Source organism: Heterodontus francisci, chromosome 5 (genome assembly GCF_036365525.1).
Source record: "Heterodontus francisci isolate sHetFra1 chromosome 5, sHetFra1.hap1, whole genome shotgun sequence".
Lineage (NCBI taxonomy): Eukaryota > Metazoa > Chordata > Chondrichthyes > Heterodontiformes > Heterodontidae > Heterodontus > Heterodontus francisci.
In genome coordinates, this window is record NC_090375.1 from 194,138,963 (window position 1) to 194,156,815 (window position 17,853).

General features: G+C 43.1%; 1 protein-coding gene across 5 annotated transcripts in view; it reads right to left on the bottom strand.

Moving 5' to 3' along the window:
* col14a1a (collagen, type XIV, alpha 1a) overlaps positions 1-17,853 on the bottom strand; it is a 369,066-nt gene that overhangs the window by 326,891 nt on the left and 24,322 nt on the right. For all 5 annotated transcript variants that reach the window (XM_068032559.1, XM_068032558.1, XM_068032557.1 and 2 more), the window contains exons 4-5: positions 17,391-17,537; positions 13,322-13,420 (exon numbers count right to left, since the gene is read on the bottom strand). In XM_068032559.1, coding sequence (XP_067888660.1) covers positions 13,322-13,420; positions 17,391-17,537 — 246 coding nt within the window. The remainder of the gene's footprint in view (positions 1-13,321; positions 13,421-17,390; positions 17,538-17,853) is intronic.

The following is a 17,853-nucleotide window of genomic DNA, read 5'->3' on the forward strand; positions in this document are numbered from 1 at the left end:
GTCCTGAATGAACTCTGCATCACCAACACCTTCTTCCAGGGCAGACATCGCCACAAGGTATCATGATGTTACCCAAGGTCTGGACATTGGCACCAACTAGACCTAGTCATCACGAGGAGTTGCAAAGTTGCAATGTTCTTCACACCTGCAGCTACCACAGCACAGATTGTGACACTAACCACTCTCTTATCAGCAGCAGAGTGAAGACACACCCCTGACAGCTCCAAACACAACGGCCCGCCACACATCAACATCCCTTGCATAAGCAATGATCCCAAATAGCAGCACTTCGTACTGCCGCTGGAATGATTGCTACCCTCCAAAGCTTTAACAGGGAGCAATAATGCCAGCATCGATGAAGCTTGGAAGTTACTAAGCTTAATCATCTATGAAGCAGCAGAAGCATCATTTAGTAAAGGCAGAACCCGCAACAAGAGCTGGTTTGAGATCTACTCAGCTGAGATGATATCTCTCATTGATGCAAAAAACAAAGCCTACATGATGCACAACATAAACCCAACAGCTAAGACATTGCATGACCTGAAAGTAGCCAAGACAGCCGTGTAAAGGAGAAGGAGATACTGCACAAACACTGGGTCAGCTTATATCCGGAAATCCAAACTGCATGTGACAAAGGAAATCTAAGAGCTATGTACAAATGAATCAAGAGGGCGCTTGGCTCTGCCATCACCAAAGTTGCTCCCCTGAAGTCGGCAGATGGTGAAGTACTCACCAACTGAAGTAAACAGATGTCCCGCTGGGCTGAACACGACTGTGAGCTGTACTCCTGAGTCAGACATCTCCCAGTCTATGCTCGATGCTCTCCCCCAATTTCCTGTCATGGATGAGTTAGATGAAGAACCCTCATCACTGGAGCTCGGGGCAAAATCGGAGGGGCGCAGGCCGTGTCGGGCTCAGGTCCACTGTGGTTCGGGTCGGGTTCTTCTTCCCGACCTGAGCAGGTCTTTAATCTGTGGCACATTATGGGTATATCCTGGCAGGATAAAATCCCAAATGTGACAGTCCTCTCAAAGGCAGAGCTCCCAAGTGTGTGAGCACTAATCAAACAGAGGCGGCTTCACTGGATTGGACACATCCACAGGCTGGAAGACGGTCACATACCCAAAGACCTTCTGGATGGTGAGGCAGCTGGGGCCAGATGACCAGTGGAGTGCCCAAAGCTCTGCTTCAAGGATGCTTGCAAGCCTGACATGAAGGCCCTAAATGTTGCCTATTGCACTTGGGAGTCAGTATCTTGCAAAAGAGGGTAATGACGACACATCCTGTGGGCTGGTGTGCACTACCACAATGACCAGTTGCTACAGCAGTTTGGCAATAAGCGCCAATGCCAAAAACAACAACTCACAGCGTCACTTGGCAGGTTCACATGCAGCACTTGTGGCAGAACCTGCCTGTCAAGGATTGGCCTTCACAACCATCAGCAAAGATGCACCAAGAGAAGACACCCCACTGAAATGGATTGTTTGCTATGTGTCCATCACCTTTCATAGATGGAAGGATACCAGCCACCCATTTCTCCACTATCTTGCCTTTTAACTTATTTTCCCAGTCCACTTTAGCCAAATCTGTCTTCATACCTTTGCAACTGCTTTTATTTAAGTTTAAGACACTAGCTTCAGACATGTTACGATCACTCTTGCCCAGAGGATCCTTTATTATGAGGTCACTTATTAATCCTGTTTCATTACACATTACCAAGTCTAAAATAGGTTGCTCCTAGGTTGGTTCGAGAATGTATTGTTCCAAGAAACTGTCCCTAATACACTCTATGAACTCATCCTCCAGGCTACCTTTGCAAATTTGATTAGTCCAATCCATATGAAGATTAAAATTGTCCACAATTATTGCAGTACTTTTCCTACAAGCCCCCATTATTTCTTACTTTATATTCTTTCCTACAGTGCAGCTACTATTACGGGGCCTATAAACTACTCTCACCAGTGACTTGTTTCCTTTGCTATTTCTTTTCACTACCCAAACTGATTCTGCATCTTGATTTTCCAAGCCAAGATCATTTCTCACTACAGTACTGATCTCATCCTTTATTAACAGAGCTACCCACCTCCTTTTCCTATCCTTTTTAAAATGTCAAATACCCTTGAATATTTAGTTCTCAGCCTTGGTCACCTTGCAACCACGTCTCTGTAATGACTATCGTATCATACTCATTTCTTTCTATTTGTGCTATCAATTCATCCATCTTGTTACGAATGCTGTGTGCATTCAGATAAAGTGCCTTTAATTCTGTCTCTTTTACTATTTTTCCCTACTCTGACCTTATTTGCGGCACACTCTTATGTTTGTACGCTCTGTCCCTTCCTGTCACATTCTGGTTATCATTACCCGTATCGTTACCCTACACTACTGCCTTGTCCTTTCTTGTTAACTTTCTAAATTTCCCCTCACCTGAACCCTCCACCCCCCCCCCCCCCCCTTCCACTATATAGTTTAAAGCCCTCTCTACAGCCCTACTTACAAAACATACAAAATTGACAGGTAGGAAAAGGCCAACTGGTCCATCAAGACTGCCCTACACTCATGATAGCCAGAGAGTCATGTTAGACACCTACAGCCCCATCCCTCCCTCCTCCCACTGCAGCCATGTAATCTCCTCAGAGAGGCAAAAAAAAAACACCAGGGAGGGTCAAGCAAAAAAAAAATATGCTGGAAAATTCCTCTCTGATTCACTCAGGCCACATCTGTTAGACCAGGAGATCACACAGAACATGAAGAAGAAGAATGTGAAAATAAATAAAATGGAACAAAGCCAAAGGACGCAGCATCAAAAATAGAATCACAGAATCATAGAATAGTTACAGCACAGAAGGAGGCCATTCGACCTGTCATGTCCATGCTGACTCTCTGCAAGAGCAACTAGTCCCATTCTCCCTCCCTTTCACCATCTTTTCACTTCAGTTGCTTATCCCATTCCCTTTTGAAAGCCACAATTGAATCTGCCTCCACCACACTCTGAAGGAGTGCATTCCAGATCCTAATCACTTGCTGCGTAAAAACATTTTCCCTCATGGTGCTGTTGGTTCTTTTGCCAATCACCTTAAATCGGTGTCCTCTGGATCGTACGAACATCCGAATTAGGAGCACTCGGCTCCTCGAGCCTGCTCCGCCATTCAACAAGATCATAGTCAATCTGATTGTAACCTCAACTCCACATTCCCACCTACCCCCGATAATCTTTTACCCCTTGCTTATCAAGAATCTATCTACCTCTGCCTTAAAAATATTCAAAGACTCTGCTTCCATCGCCTTTTGAGGAAGAGAATTCCAAAGGTCATGACCCTCTGAGAGAAAAAATGTCTCCTCATCTCTGTCTTAAATGTGCAACCCCTTATTTTTAAACAGTGACCTCTAGTTCGAGATTCTCCCACAACAAGAAACATCCTTTCCACATCCACCCTGTCAAGACCCCTCAGGATCTTGTATATTTCAATCAAGTCGTCTCTTACTCTTCTAAACTCTAGCAGATACAAGCCTAGCCTGTCCAATCTTTCCTCATAAGGGAACCCACCCATTCCAGGTATTAGTAAGCCTTCTCTGAACTACTTCCAATGCAATTATATCGTTCCTTAAATAAGGAGACCAACCCTGTACACAGTACTCCAGATGTGATCTCATCAATGCCCTGTAGAGCTGAAGCATAACCTCCCTACTTTTGTATCCAATTCCCCTCGCATTATATAACATCCTATTAGCTTTCCTAATTTCTTGTTGTACCTGTATAACCTTTTGCAATTCATGCACTAGGACAGCCAGATCTCTCTGCATCTCAGAGCTCTGCAATCTCTCACCATTTAGATAATATACTTCTTTTTTATTCTTCCTGCCAAAATGGACAATTTCACATTTTCCCACATTATACTTCATTTGCCAGATCTTTACCCACTCACTTAACCTATCTATATCCCTTTGTAGCCTCCTTATGTCCTCTTCATAACTTACTTTCCTACCTATCTTTGTGTCATCAGCAAATTTAGCAACCATACCTTCGGTCCCTTCATCCAAATCATTTATATAAATTGTAAGAAGTTGAGGCAGACCACTTGTTACATCTTGCCAACCAGAAAATGACCCATTTTTGCCTACTCCCTGTTTCCTGTTAGCTAGTCAATTTTCTATCCATGCCAATATGTTACCCCCTCCACCATGAGCTTTTATTTTCCACAATAACATTTGATGTGGCACCTTATCAAATGCCTTCTGGAAATCCAAGTACAGTACATCCACCAGTTCCCCTTTATCCACAGCACATGTTACTTCTTCAAAGAACTCCAATGAATTGGTTAAACATGATAATCTTTCACAAAACCATGTTGACTCAGCCTGATTACCTTGAATTTTTCTAAATGCCCTGTTATAACGTTTTTAATAATAACCTCTAAGGATCTAGACCCTTACATTATTGGGAACAGTTTCTTTCCATTTACTCTGTCCAGACCCCTCATGATTTTGAACACCTCGATCAAATCTCCTGTTAGTCCCTAAGGAGAACAACCCCAGCTTCTCCAATCTACCAACATAACTGAAGTCCCTCATCCCTGGAACCATTCTTGCAATACTTTTCCCACATCCTCTCTAAATACTAAAAGAATATTAAAGAATACAATGAGTACAACTGCACACAAAATCAAAGTTGTGTTTTGTTTAGTCTTGCAAAGAGGCATTACTGTTGTACAGAATAATAGCTGATAAGAAAGAAAATGCATTTCTATAGCACCTTTCATGACCTCAGGACGTCCCAAAGCACTTTACATGGAGATTATTACAAGAAAGCAGACTTATTAATGGATTTGGGAGACATCACAGACTATGAAATGGTTTCTAGCCATTGTCCAATTTGGAATTGCTCCAATGCAGACAGCATCATTTGATTGCATACCAATTCTTGATGTGGGAATTTCTTTGGTCCTTTTTTTTGTAAGACAGCAGCTATTTTGGAAATATTGATGGCTCGGACACTCTACTGAGTTAACAAATAGCAAAGTCCTTCATAAAGGATTAGCAACTGCAGTGTTAACACTGCGAAGTTCATGGAGAAATGAGGTGCAGTCAATTATTAGAATGTAACACATTGGAACGATTACAGGGCATTTCAAGTGCTTTCAAAACATTGAAAGCACGTTTGAGCAGTTGATATTCATCAAAAGCCCAAATAAAGACTGCAGCCTTGACATTGCAGGGCACCCAGTTTTTTTATATACTACATTTATTTGTGCAGTTCATGGTGTAAGGAAGGGCATTGCTTCCTGCTGACTGAGGCAAATGCCATCAGCAACATACCTTGCATCAGTGTCTGGAGAAAGTGATTAATGGCAGCAATTTGTGAGCACTCAGATCTGCTTCAAGCCTGGTTTATTGTTACTTCCCTTATATCTTATCATAATTCTGATTCTGGCTAATGACCTATGATGTTTTAAAAGAAGTTAGGGAAAATTTGCAGGAACAAGTAGGGGCAAGAGGTGAGACTAATTGGATAGCTCTTTCAAATGGACTGTCAAGAGCACAATAGGCTGAATGGGATCCTTCTGTGCTTGGTGGAGCCACACCTGGAGTATTGTGTACAGTTTTGGTCTCCTTACCTAAGGAAGGAGAAACTTGCCTTAGAGGGAGTGCAATGTAGGTTTACTGGATTGATTCCTGGAATAAGGGGACTGTCCTATGAGGAGAGATTGAGTAGACTAGGCTTATATTCCATTGCATTTGGAAGAATAAGAGGCGATCACATTGAACCACATAAAATTCTTAAGGGCTGTACACCCAAATCTAAGTCATTAATATATATCAAGAAAAGCAGGGATCCTAACAGCGACCATTGGGGAACCCCACTATACACTACAGATGGGGCTATTCTGGACCTGGTATTGAGGAATGAGCCCGGCCAGGTGGTCGAAGTTTCAGTGGGGGAGCATTTTGGGAGCAGTGACCATAATTCCATAAGTTTTAAGGTACTTGTGGATAAGAATAAGAGTAGTTCTCGGGTGAAGGTGCTAAATTGGGGGAAGGCTAATTATAACAATATTAGGCAGGAACTGAAGAATTTAGATTGGGGGCGGTTGTTTGAGGGTAAATCAACATCTGACATGTGGGAGTCTTTCAAACATCAGCTGATTAGAATCCAGGACCAGCATGTTCCTGTGAGGAAGAAAGACAAGTTTGGCAAGTTTCAGGAAGCTTGGATAACGCGTGATATCGTGAGCCTAGTCAAAAAGAAAAAGGAAGCATTTGTAAGGGCTGGAAGGCTGGGAACAGACGAATCACTTGAGGAATATAAAGACGGTAGGAAGGAACTTGAGCAAGGAGTTAGGAGGGCTAAAAGGGGTCATGAAAAGTCATTGGCAAACAGATTAAGGAAAATCCCAAGGCTTTTTATACATATATAAAGAGCAAGAGGGTAGCCAGGGAAAGGGTTGGCCCACTCAAGGACAGAGATGGGAATCTATGTGTGGAGCCAGAGGAAATGGGCGAGGTGCTAAATGAGTATTTTGCATCAGTATTCGCAAAAGAGAAGGACTTGGTGGATGATGAGCCTAGGGAAGGGAGTGCAGATAGTCTCAGTCATCTCATTATCAAAAAGGAGGTGGTGTTGGGTGTCTTGCAAAGCATTAAGGTAGATAAGTCCCCAGGGCCCGATGGGATCTACCCTAGAGTACTGAGGGAGGCAAGGGAAGAAATTGCTGGGACCTTGACAGAAATCTTTGCATCCTCATTGGCTGCAGGTGAGGTCCCAGAGGACTGGAGAATAGCCAATGTTGTTCCTTTGTTTAAGAAGGGTAGCAAGGATAATCCAGGAAATTATAGGCCGGTGAGCCTTACGTCAGTGGTAGGGAAACTATTAGAGAGGATTCTTCGGGACAGGATTTACTCCCATTTGGAAACAAACGAACGTATTAGCGAGAGACAGCATGGTTTTGTGAAGGGAAGGTCGTGTCTTACTAATTTGATTGAGTTTTTTGAGGAAGTGACGAAGATGATTGATGAGGGAAGGACAGTGGATGTTGTCTATTTGGACTTTAGTAAAGCCTTTGACAAGGTCTTTTAAGAAGTATCTAGACAGATACATGAATGGGCAGGAAGCAAAGAGATACAGACCCTAAGAAAATAGGCGACATGTTTAGATAGAGGATCTGGATCGGCGCAGGCTTGGAGGGCCGAAGGGCCTGTTCCTGTGCTGTAATTTTCTTTGTTCTTTGTTCTTTGTACACTTTCCTCTAGTCTGAAAAACAACCGTTCACCACTACTGTCTGTTTCCTGTCACTCAGCCAACCTCGTATCCGTGCTGCTACTGTGCCTTTTATTCCATGGGCTCTAACTTTGCTGACAAACCTGTTATATGGTACTTCATCAAATGCCTTTTGGAAGTCCATGTACACCACAGCAACTGCATTACCCTCATCAACTCTCTCTGTTACCACACCAAAAAACTCAGCAAATTAGTTCGTTAAACATGATTTGCCCTTAACAAATTCATGCTGGCTTTCCTTAATTAATCCAAGTGACTGTTAATTTTATCCCAAATTATCGTTTCTAAAAGCTTTCCCACCACCGAGGTTAAACTGACTGACCTGTCATTGCTGGGCTTGTTCTTACACCCTTTTTTGAAGGGTGTAATATTTGCAATTCTCCCTTCCTCTGGCACCACCCCTCTAAGGATCATTGGAAGATTATGGCCAGTGCCTCCACATTTTCCACCCTTCGTTCCCTCAGTATCCTTGGATGCATCGCATCCGGTCCTGGTTACTTACCAACTTTAAGTACAGGCAATCTATCTAATACCTCCTCTTTATTAATTCTAAGCCCATCCAGTGTCTTAACTACCTCCTCTTTCACTATAACTTGGGCAGCATTTTCTTCCTTGGTAAAGACAGATGCAAAGTACTTATTTAGTACCTCAGCCATGCTCCCGCCTCCATGCATAAATTCCCTTTTAGGTCCCTAATCGGCCCCACTCCTCCACTTCACTTAGAAGGTTGTGAATCTCTACCCAAGAGAGCTGTGGATGATTGGTCACTGAGTGATTCAAGACAGAGGTTGATAGATTTTTGCATACTAAGGGACTCAAACGATATGGGGATCGTGGAGTTGAAGTAGAAGATCATGGTGGAGCAGGCTTGAGGGGCTGAATGGCCTCCTCTAGCTCCTATTTCATATGGCTTTATGATTCTAAGAAATGATATTCAATATATGTTATGGGTTATTTAAATCAAGTTGTTTAAACAGAACATATGGCTGCACGCAGTCAATGTTGACATAATTTGGAGGATTTACCAAGGGATTGTGGCATTGTGCCAAAATCACTGGCCCCTAAATCAAGCCATCCCACTCTGCATGATCACGTTCTGCGATGTATTCATTGCAAGTTTTTTTGAATTGACAGTCACCAATTATTGAGAAATATTCCAGCAGATGAATTTACTTTGGCAACGCTGTAGCTGTGGGAATATTATTTTTTTCAAAATATGACAAGGAAGTAACAAGAATTGGCATTACCTACAGAGCAGAATTCTTGGTGTTGCATTTAATCTCAAGACAGATGTCTTCACAGCTCAAAGTGTCGACTTAATCCTTTTCAATCATTCATTTCCCTTCTTTTTTTGAATGAGGCCCTGAGCCTGTACTGTAGCTAAAAGGCACCAGCAATAAACAGAGAGAATTCAGTCATGTAATAAATTCAATACTACCGCTTTGAAAGTTATTTTAGTGTCAGTCGAGCGACTAACGGATAAAACGCACAAAAGTTGCACGTCGACATATCCAGGCACATGCAGGTAGCAACCAGCAGAGATCTGGTACTTACCCCGTACAAACAGAGCAGTGGGCACAGGACTCATCGCCATGAAAATACCCGACAGGAAAAATGTATCATTCGTTTCCCCACACCGTATGAAAAAGCAAAACCTGCGTTCTGCGGATAGAACTGAGGCTTCCAAACAGATCCTTGCCATTCTGTAAACCCGTGGCTACACAAAAACACATCAAAATACTGGCAACAATACAGGTTTTTTATTAAAAGGATACTTTCTATCAAAAAGCATTAGTTAGTTAACAGAATAGGTCGCATTGAAATTACAAGATAAGATGGAATATTTACTTTTGATTGATAGCTGGTATCCAGTCATTTCTATTCTCTATACTGATCCAGTGTCTCAGTCAGTGTCAATAGCTTTATCCTTAAATTCATCCTTTACTTCGAAATAAGAATATAAATGATTCCAGTAAAATGAATCTAACCTGCTTTGTTGAAGGTGCACTTTGTCCTGATTTTCCACAGTTTTTTTTTCCCTCCTCAAAGACTCTTGGCCTCCCAATAAGCTACTTCATCTTTAGATCAGGCCACCCATGAGATGCAAATTGGTATCTAATTGGCTCTGTAATGTCTTTAAAAATGATTCATCAGACCTATGGCTGGATGGCTGGTTGAAAATTCGAGCAGTTCCATGATGGACATCTTCAAGCCAATGCTGGGTTGGCTCTCAGCCAGAGGGATAATAAAGGTGCTGCAATTGGGTTTTGAGAAGAAATGGGAACCCAACCAGTGTTTTCTCTGGCAGCCCGGCCTTTTGTTTGCTTATTGGATGTGGGCACCACTGGCAAGGCCAGCCTTTATTGCCCATCCCTAATTGCACTTGAGAAGATGGTGGTGAGCTGCCTTCTTGAACCACTGCAGTCCATTTGGTGCGGGTACACCCACAGTGCTGTTAGGAAGGGAGTTCCAGGGTCTTGACCCAACGACAGTGAAGGAACGGCGGGCGATATGGTTCCAAGTCAGGATGGTGTGTGACTTGGAGGGGAACTTGTAGGTGGTGGTGTTCCCATGCATTTGCAGCCCTTGTCCTTTTTTTCTAAGGACAGAGGCAGAGGCAACCCCATGCCAACAAGACTGAGCGCCTTCAGGGGAAAGGGGGAGGGCAACTGTGAGAGGAAACATGTAGCAAGTGTTGTTTTCCTTTGCTTGCTTTTAGTTTGCGAACGCCACTGTACTTCAAAGAAAAAAAACAGCTTTCTCAATGCACCAGGTAGACTCATGTTAAGACTTTCAATTGCCAAAATTAGAGTTGACTCCCAGTTGAGTAGTCAGCACAAATTAACCATTGGAAACTGGACTTTTTAACACTCACATATACACACACACACACATACACACAGTCAGACACACGTACACACACAGGGACACGCACACACACACACACACAGACACATGCACACACGGACACACACATGAAAACGCAAGCACACAGACATGCACACAAACACATACACATGCACATAGACAGACGCACACACACGGACACGCACACGGACACACACCCAGACATATGCACACACACACACACGTGCACACACGGACACACGCATGAACGCACACGCACACAGACATGCACACAAACACATACACATACACATGCACACAGACAGACGCACACACATGGACATACACACGGACACGCACACACACATGCACACAGACACACGCGTGCACACAAACACCAAATCACAGATCTCGGAGGCAAATATTTTGTACTACTTATATCCAATCAGCTGGCACTCTCCTCTCATCTCTGTTGCATGCTTATGTCTTCAACAAATTGCATAGTGCGGTCAATCTAAACTGTCTTAAAATAACCACAAACAGTTTATTTTAAAAGAAAGCTTTAATTAAATGCAGTATTACAATAAATACAAAGGCCAAACAGAACAAAGATGCCAAAATATATAGGAATGTATCGAATAACAAATGTGTTACAAGAATATAGCACAATCCCGGGGCTGAGACAACATCAGCTGCACCAGGAGTCAAGTTCAAGTGGTTTCGTGTAAATCAGAAGAATTCCCTAGATTATATCACAGCTCATAACCAGTTTGCCCAGTTACTATTTTCCACTTAAACACAGCAGAGCCTAAAGCCCAAGTCAAATCATGTCACGTGCCAATATAATCCTTGTCTTCGATTGGTGGAAAGTCTACTGAGTAGCAGTTTGGTTGGTGAGAAAACGTACAGGCATCAAATTGTCTGCAATTCTAGGTTACACATGTGGAGTTTATTGCAAGAATGTAATCTCTCCTGTCACTGTACATCTCCTGCTTACTCCGTGTCCCAGTGTCTCCCCATTTTAACTCTGTGTAAGTGAATGAGTTTTGAGAGTGTTAAAATCTCACCCAGTACTGTGTCTGGGCAAATGGTTAAGGAGAAATGATTTATCCCAGGCTACTTCAGGTCATTTGACCAGAGCTGTGTGTGTACAGCTGGTGGACACTGGCCCTCTGTTCCAATGTTGTTTTTGTCTCCCTAATTCTGCTGGGAGGTACCTGGCCCTTCCTCAGTGTAGCATCGCTGTGATCAAGTAGCTCAGCAAGAGTGCAGGGGATCATATCCACCAGGTAGATTATAACAACAGCCGCATGGTACACACCAGACAGGCAGGCAGATAAAAATAGAAAGGGGGTCTGAGATCCCCCACAACTTGCACCATCCCCATATATCCCAGCGAGCTCCTTATTTTGGGTGAGTGCTTTGCTGACCTCTTGCCACCACCATAAGCATCAACTACAAAGGCACCCCTAAACCGAATTAAGCAGAACGACTATTTCAGGCAGATCCTGGCATTAAGTCCTAACCGTCCCATGACCTCTAGAGCTCCTTCACCCTCCTATAGACACCTGATGGTTCCAGGACTTCAATCGCAGGAAAGGTGGCAAGATTCATAGGTTGTCAGCGGAGGCTTCTGAATCACCTGCTCTGCATGTTTTATCATTCATTTGTTTCTTTAGTTATCATTGTTTGTTCGTTACACTGGCCACAATGTTTGGCGGGAAAATTAATCTCCAGTTTATGGACATTCCAGGACAATCCTGGAAGGTTGGGAACCCCAGTTGTCCGATTATATCTGGGTCGATAAATTGCCTGCGTCCCGCCCCCCTCCCCCCACCTTTGGCACCATGCCATTGTGGAATTCATTTTCCATAAATTTAAAAGAACTTCCCTTCTTCGTTTCCGAGATGGTGAAGGGTTTAGTGTTACTGTGATGCGAGTAACCAAACTAGTGGCAAGACTCTACCAGAAGTGAAAAACTACAATAACTGCGGTGGTGTAAATTTACAGGAAAAGTTTGCAGCACAATCTGACCCATTTGTGATTTCCACAATGCAGGGAGATTATGTGAGCTGTACATATCACAGAAACAATAATGGGGTGTTCAATATGAACTGCAGGTTCTGCAATTCAGCTAATATTTTGTATATGGCAGATATTTGGCTTGCCTTCAGTGGTGGAAAAATATCATCTGTGCCTCACACGAGGAATCTGGACAGTGAGGAGTTTGTGATTAATGGCGATGATCCAAGACCCAAAGCTCACTGGTGTTGCCACCTCAAAGGAAACTAATTTGGAAATGCCATATTCCTATAGCTATGGAATAAAGTGGCCTAAAGTACAGTGAATGCTATATATTACAGACATCTTACAGACTGGTATTGGCTGTCCTTGTTTTGTAGCTGCCCTTATTTTCAAAATGGTCATTGTATGTACTGTAAAAATTCTCAGTAGAATGGGGAGTTTTTTTACCCAGCATCCATAGTGGCAGAGAAACCCCTCTATCCTCAGGACCAAGCCGGAGATAGAGCAGTTTCTTTGCTGCTGTACAATCTGGATAAAGAGATCCTCCATTCCACAAAAGCCGTTCCTTTCATGAAAGCCCTTTGCCACCACTCGCTGACCCAGCGTACACTGACCTCATGGGAATTCAGGGCCCCAGAAAGAAAGTAAAATGCAGAGAGGAAGCATCAGTGATCCCGACTCAGTCGACGTTTCAGATACAGCAACTTTGCAACAGGCTGCATGCCTTGTGTTTTTACATTGCTAAAGGTACTTGGTACATTGAAAGCTGTCCGCTATTCAATGTGCGAGTGTGCATGGTTTTCAGAGTGCCTCTTGTATATTTTACCATGCAAGTTACTTGGGTCTCTCAATAAGTGTCTGCTTTTCGCAGGTGTCTGTTTTTTGGGAGTGTCTGTTTATATAGGTTTCACTGTACAATTTCAGATACCTCGCTCTCTTTGTGTATCCAATACTTTGAATGAAAGCAGGTGTTGCGGATATCTCTAGTATGTCACTATTATTCATGCTGTAACTGTATATTACTGTCTGACTACAAGATGGATTTTATTTTTTCGTGTCTGTTCTTTTGTTGCATATCAGGGGTAGAAAATGCCTTAAAACCTTTCAGTCTAAATTGAGAAAGAGTTCCCCGATCAGTGGTCCATTTAAATTCAAAGCCACGAGAAAGCGTACCTTCATCAGTTGCTTTATCTCTGCCACGGGAGTCCGACTCCTTTCTGTGTTTTGATGTGTGAGATGAGCCAGGTCTGCTCCTGCTTCGTGATGCCTTCACTGCGCAGTACAAAAAAAACCAGATAATTTTAGCAACTTATCATAGATCTGTACAGCGTGGGAGGCCATTCAGCCCATTGTGTCTGTGCCAGCTCTTTGAAGGGGCTATCCAATTAGCCTCACTCCCCCTGCTCTCTCCCCAGAGCCCTGCACATTTTTCCTTTTAAGATTATATCCAATTCCCTTTTGAAAGTTACTATTGAATCTGCTTCCACCGCCCGTTCAGGCAGAACATTCCAGATCATCATAAATCACAACATAAAAAGATTACCCCTCACCTCCCACTCTGGCTCTTTGGCCAATTGCCTTAAACCTGTGTCTCTCTGGTTACCGACCCTCCTGCCATTGGCAACAGTTTCTCCTTTCTTACTCTATCAAAACCCTTCTAAAATGTGCTAGTTACCATTGCTCTTAAATTTTCCCTTTCAAATATTTATTCGATTCTCTTTTGAAAGTTGCTATCGAACCTGTTTGCTCCATCTTTTCACACCACACATTGCGTAAAAAAAGTCTGCGCCAATTATCTTAAATCTGTATCCTCTTGTTACTAACTGCACTGCAGTGGAGACAGTTTCTCACTATCGACCCTTTTGATAGGTTTTCGATACCCCTTATAATTTTGAACCTTTATGCTATCCAGTAGTCTAACTCTCTCTTCTCCAAAAGGAACACAATCCCAGCTTTTCTAGCCTCTACACATAACTGAAGTCTCACATCTCCCTGCACCATTCTATAAATCTCCTTTGCACCCTCTTCAAGGCCTTGATATTCTTCCTAAAAGTATGGAGCCCAGAATGGATTGCAATACTCCAGCTGAGGCCTAACCAGTAATTTATAAAGGTTTAGCATAACTTCCCTGCTTTTGTGCTCCATGCTTCTAGTTTATGAAGCCCAGGATCCCACTTGCTTCCCTTAACAATCTTGTCCTGCCACCTACAAGCCTGATCAACAAGTATAAATGTTACCACACCACAAACAATGATTATTCTGACAAGCAGCCTGAAGTTTATTTTTAATTTCTATCAAGTTATAAAGTCAAGTAGCGTGTTTCAGATAAAAAGCCTCCAATATCCTTGCTTCCTGCTCGTATTCATACTTGGGCCTTCACAGAGGTTGGGCTGTATTTTAACAGCCCGCTGTCGCTCACGGCGAAAAACTCAAAAAATGGTTGCGATCTCCCGCGCGGCGGCTCATTTAAATAGCCAGGGCGGCCTGCCCCCACACCCCCCCCCCCCCAAATCACATGGAGGGGGCAGGCTGTCCGTCACCCGCAATGGCATCAGCTGCCTGTGCACAGGCGCTGGCACCATTTTGAAAGGGCAGACACCTCTGCTGGAAAATTTGAACTTTTAAAGTGAAACCCCACCCCTCCCCTCCAAAATTTACTAAATAAAATTGTAATGCCCCTTTCCAACCACCCAGTAAAAATTACAGTAAGATTTTGCCTTTCTTCCCCTGCCAAAACACTTACGTTTGACAGAGCTCGGCAGGAAATGCAGCTCAGATTTTCCGATATACCCTGTCAGTGTATACATTTCCATGTCAGAAAAATTACCCTCACTCTGCAAACAATTTTTAAACTTTGTTCCAATAAGTAAGGACTTTTCCTGCAACTTCCCATTAATAATATCGGTGAGGATGTCCTAAAGCGCTTTACAGCCAATGAAACACATTTGAAGTGTAGTCACGGTTGTAATGTCAGAAAGGCAGCAGCCAATTTGCACACAACAAGATCCCACAAACAACCATGTGATAATGACCAGATAATCTGTTTTTAGTGATGTTATTTGAGAGATAAACTTTGGTCAGGACACCAGGGGGAACTCCCTGCTCTTCTTCAATAATAGTGCCATGAGATCTTTCACATCTAGCCTCAGTTTAACATCTTATCCGAAAGATAGCATCTCCAGCAGTGCAGCACTCCCTCAGTACTGCACTGGGAGTATAAGCCTGCATTTTGAGCTCAATTCTCTGGAATGGGGCTTGAACCTACAACCTTCTGTTCCAGAGGCAGAGAGCAATACCCACTGGGGCATATCGAACACTCAGATTTAACACATTTGACACATAAGAACTCTCATAATAGCGCTAACAGACATTTCGACTCCTCTGTCGCTTACGCCCCTTATTTGGTTCCCTAGCAAAAAAAAAATTGAGCTCCCGCTTGAATTTGCCAACATGATCTCCTTCCACTGCCTCCCTGCCAAGTCTAGTTCACACATTCCGTCCCTCTGTGTGAAGTAACTCAGTCTAAAATGTTCACCGTTCCTCAAGTGAGCTTGAGTTGATGCCCCTGGTTATGGGAATTGTGATTAGGTATAACAAGTTCATGTCTGACCAGCACGCTGTTTGCCACTTACGCTGGTTCGAGTTGCTAGCTTACAGCATGTAGGTGATGCTAGTCTGCTCCCTTTGTTTTATATTATTGCCATGATTATCTATCTTGTGTCTGGGAACTGTTTCCAAACTTGCACACAAAAACTCGTTCCCACAAGAACACTCACCGGAGCATGTTAGCAGCAGATGGCTCGAGACTTACTGATGGAAAGTGCCTTGTTTGATAAGTGATTGTCTGTGAAATTATAACAAGAACTCCCCAGAGAAAACAGACAATAACTGTGGAAAGTCAAGAAAGGTGTCTGTGCAAATATAACAAAAGTTATAGTCAAAGTAAGTTGGTGTGATCTAATGCGCTGCCTGAAAGGGTGGTAGAAATAGATGCGATAGTAACGTTTAAAGGGAATTGGATAAATATTTGAAGGGGAAAAGTTTGAAAGAGCAGGGGGTGGGCGGCGGGACTAATTAGGTAGCTATTTCAAAGAGCCAGCACCAGACACAATGGGCTGAATGGCTGAATTCAGCACTGTATCATTCTATGAGTCTAAGAAAGTCCATAAAATATTCAGTGCAACCCATTACTGCAAATAACTAATACCTGCGTTCATGAGGGAGATCATTTTGCTCTCCTAGGTCAGTTCACTGATAAGATTCTCTGTTTGCAACACATGGCTAAAGAGTGAAGCATAAACATCGATAGCAGATATTCTGAGGCTGTTACATCACCAGAATCTGTTACTAACGACATGTTCTTAAAGAGTTGTACAATTAACTACAATTGTTGAAAACTGGCTATCTGGAATGCTTTGTCTACTAAGGTTGACTTTGAGCAGCACAGTTTAGCTGATCCACATGAGACAGAGCTCTGCAATTTCCTGCCTTTGTACCATACTTGACAGTGTGGCTGGATAAAAGAAAGTAGTGTAACAACAACAACTTGAATTTATATAGCACCTTTTAAAGTAGTAAAACATCCCTAGGTGCTGCACAGGAGCGTTATAAAGCAAAATTTGACACCAAGCCACTTAAGGAGATATTAGGGCAGGTCAGCAATAGATTGGTCAGAGTTGGTTTTGTATGTAAGAGAGGTTTTTTTTGGAAGGGAAATCCAGAGTTTAGGGCCTAGGCAGCTGAAGGCATGGCCACCAATGGTGGAGCGATTAAAATCAGAGATGCTCAAAAGAGCAGAATTGGATGAGTGCAGAGATCTCGGAGGGTTGCAGGAGATTACAGAGATAAAGAGGGGTGAGGCCATGGAGGGACTTGAAAATAAAAATGAGAATTTTTAAAAATCGAGGCGTTGCCGGACCGGGAGCCAGCGTAGGTCAGCGGGTACCGGATAGGGGAATGGGACTTGGTGCATGTTAGGACACGGGCAGCAGAGTTTTGGACGAGCTAAAGTTTAGGGAGAACGGAGGTTGTGAGGCTGCCAGGAGAACTTTGGAATAGTCACCTGCGATGAAAGAGATTTATGATGCCCTAAGATTTTTAATACGAAAGAGTGTCAGCAGCCTATTCATAATATTTAGATAGAATCACTTCCCCATCTACCCCAACAACACCACCCACCACCCCCCAACTCCACCTTAAAAAATATGAGACATGTTTCACAAATATCCCATCAGATGCTTACTTGTGAACCGCCCCTGAGCAGGTAAACTCTCTTTGTTGTTGTTGCTGATTGCAAATAGCTGCACCATGTATTCCTGGTTTGGGAGTAGGCCTTCTACTAGTGCTGCTGTCTCACCCTTCAGTAAACTTAATTTCTGTGTTTTTCCACCTGTTATTGAAAAGACCATAGAACTTGTTAGAAGGAAAACACGAAGCACAAGACTGCAGTAACACACGTAAAAACAAACCGCTCAACGGTCAACTGGATGGCGGGAACAGGTCCGATGGGCTGAATGGCCTACTCCTGTTCCTATGTTCCTGTCCATGTTCCTACATCATGCCTGATCTGCATCTTAACTCCATCTGCCTGCAGTGGTTCTGTAACCCTTAATACGCAACAAAATCTATCTCGGTTTTGAAATTCACAATTGCCCCCCAGCTTTTTGGGGAAAGTGTTCCAGATTTCCACTACCCTTTGTGTGAAG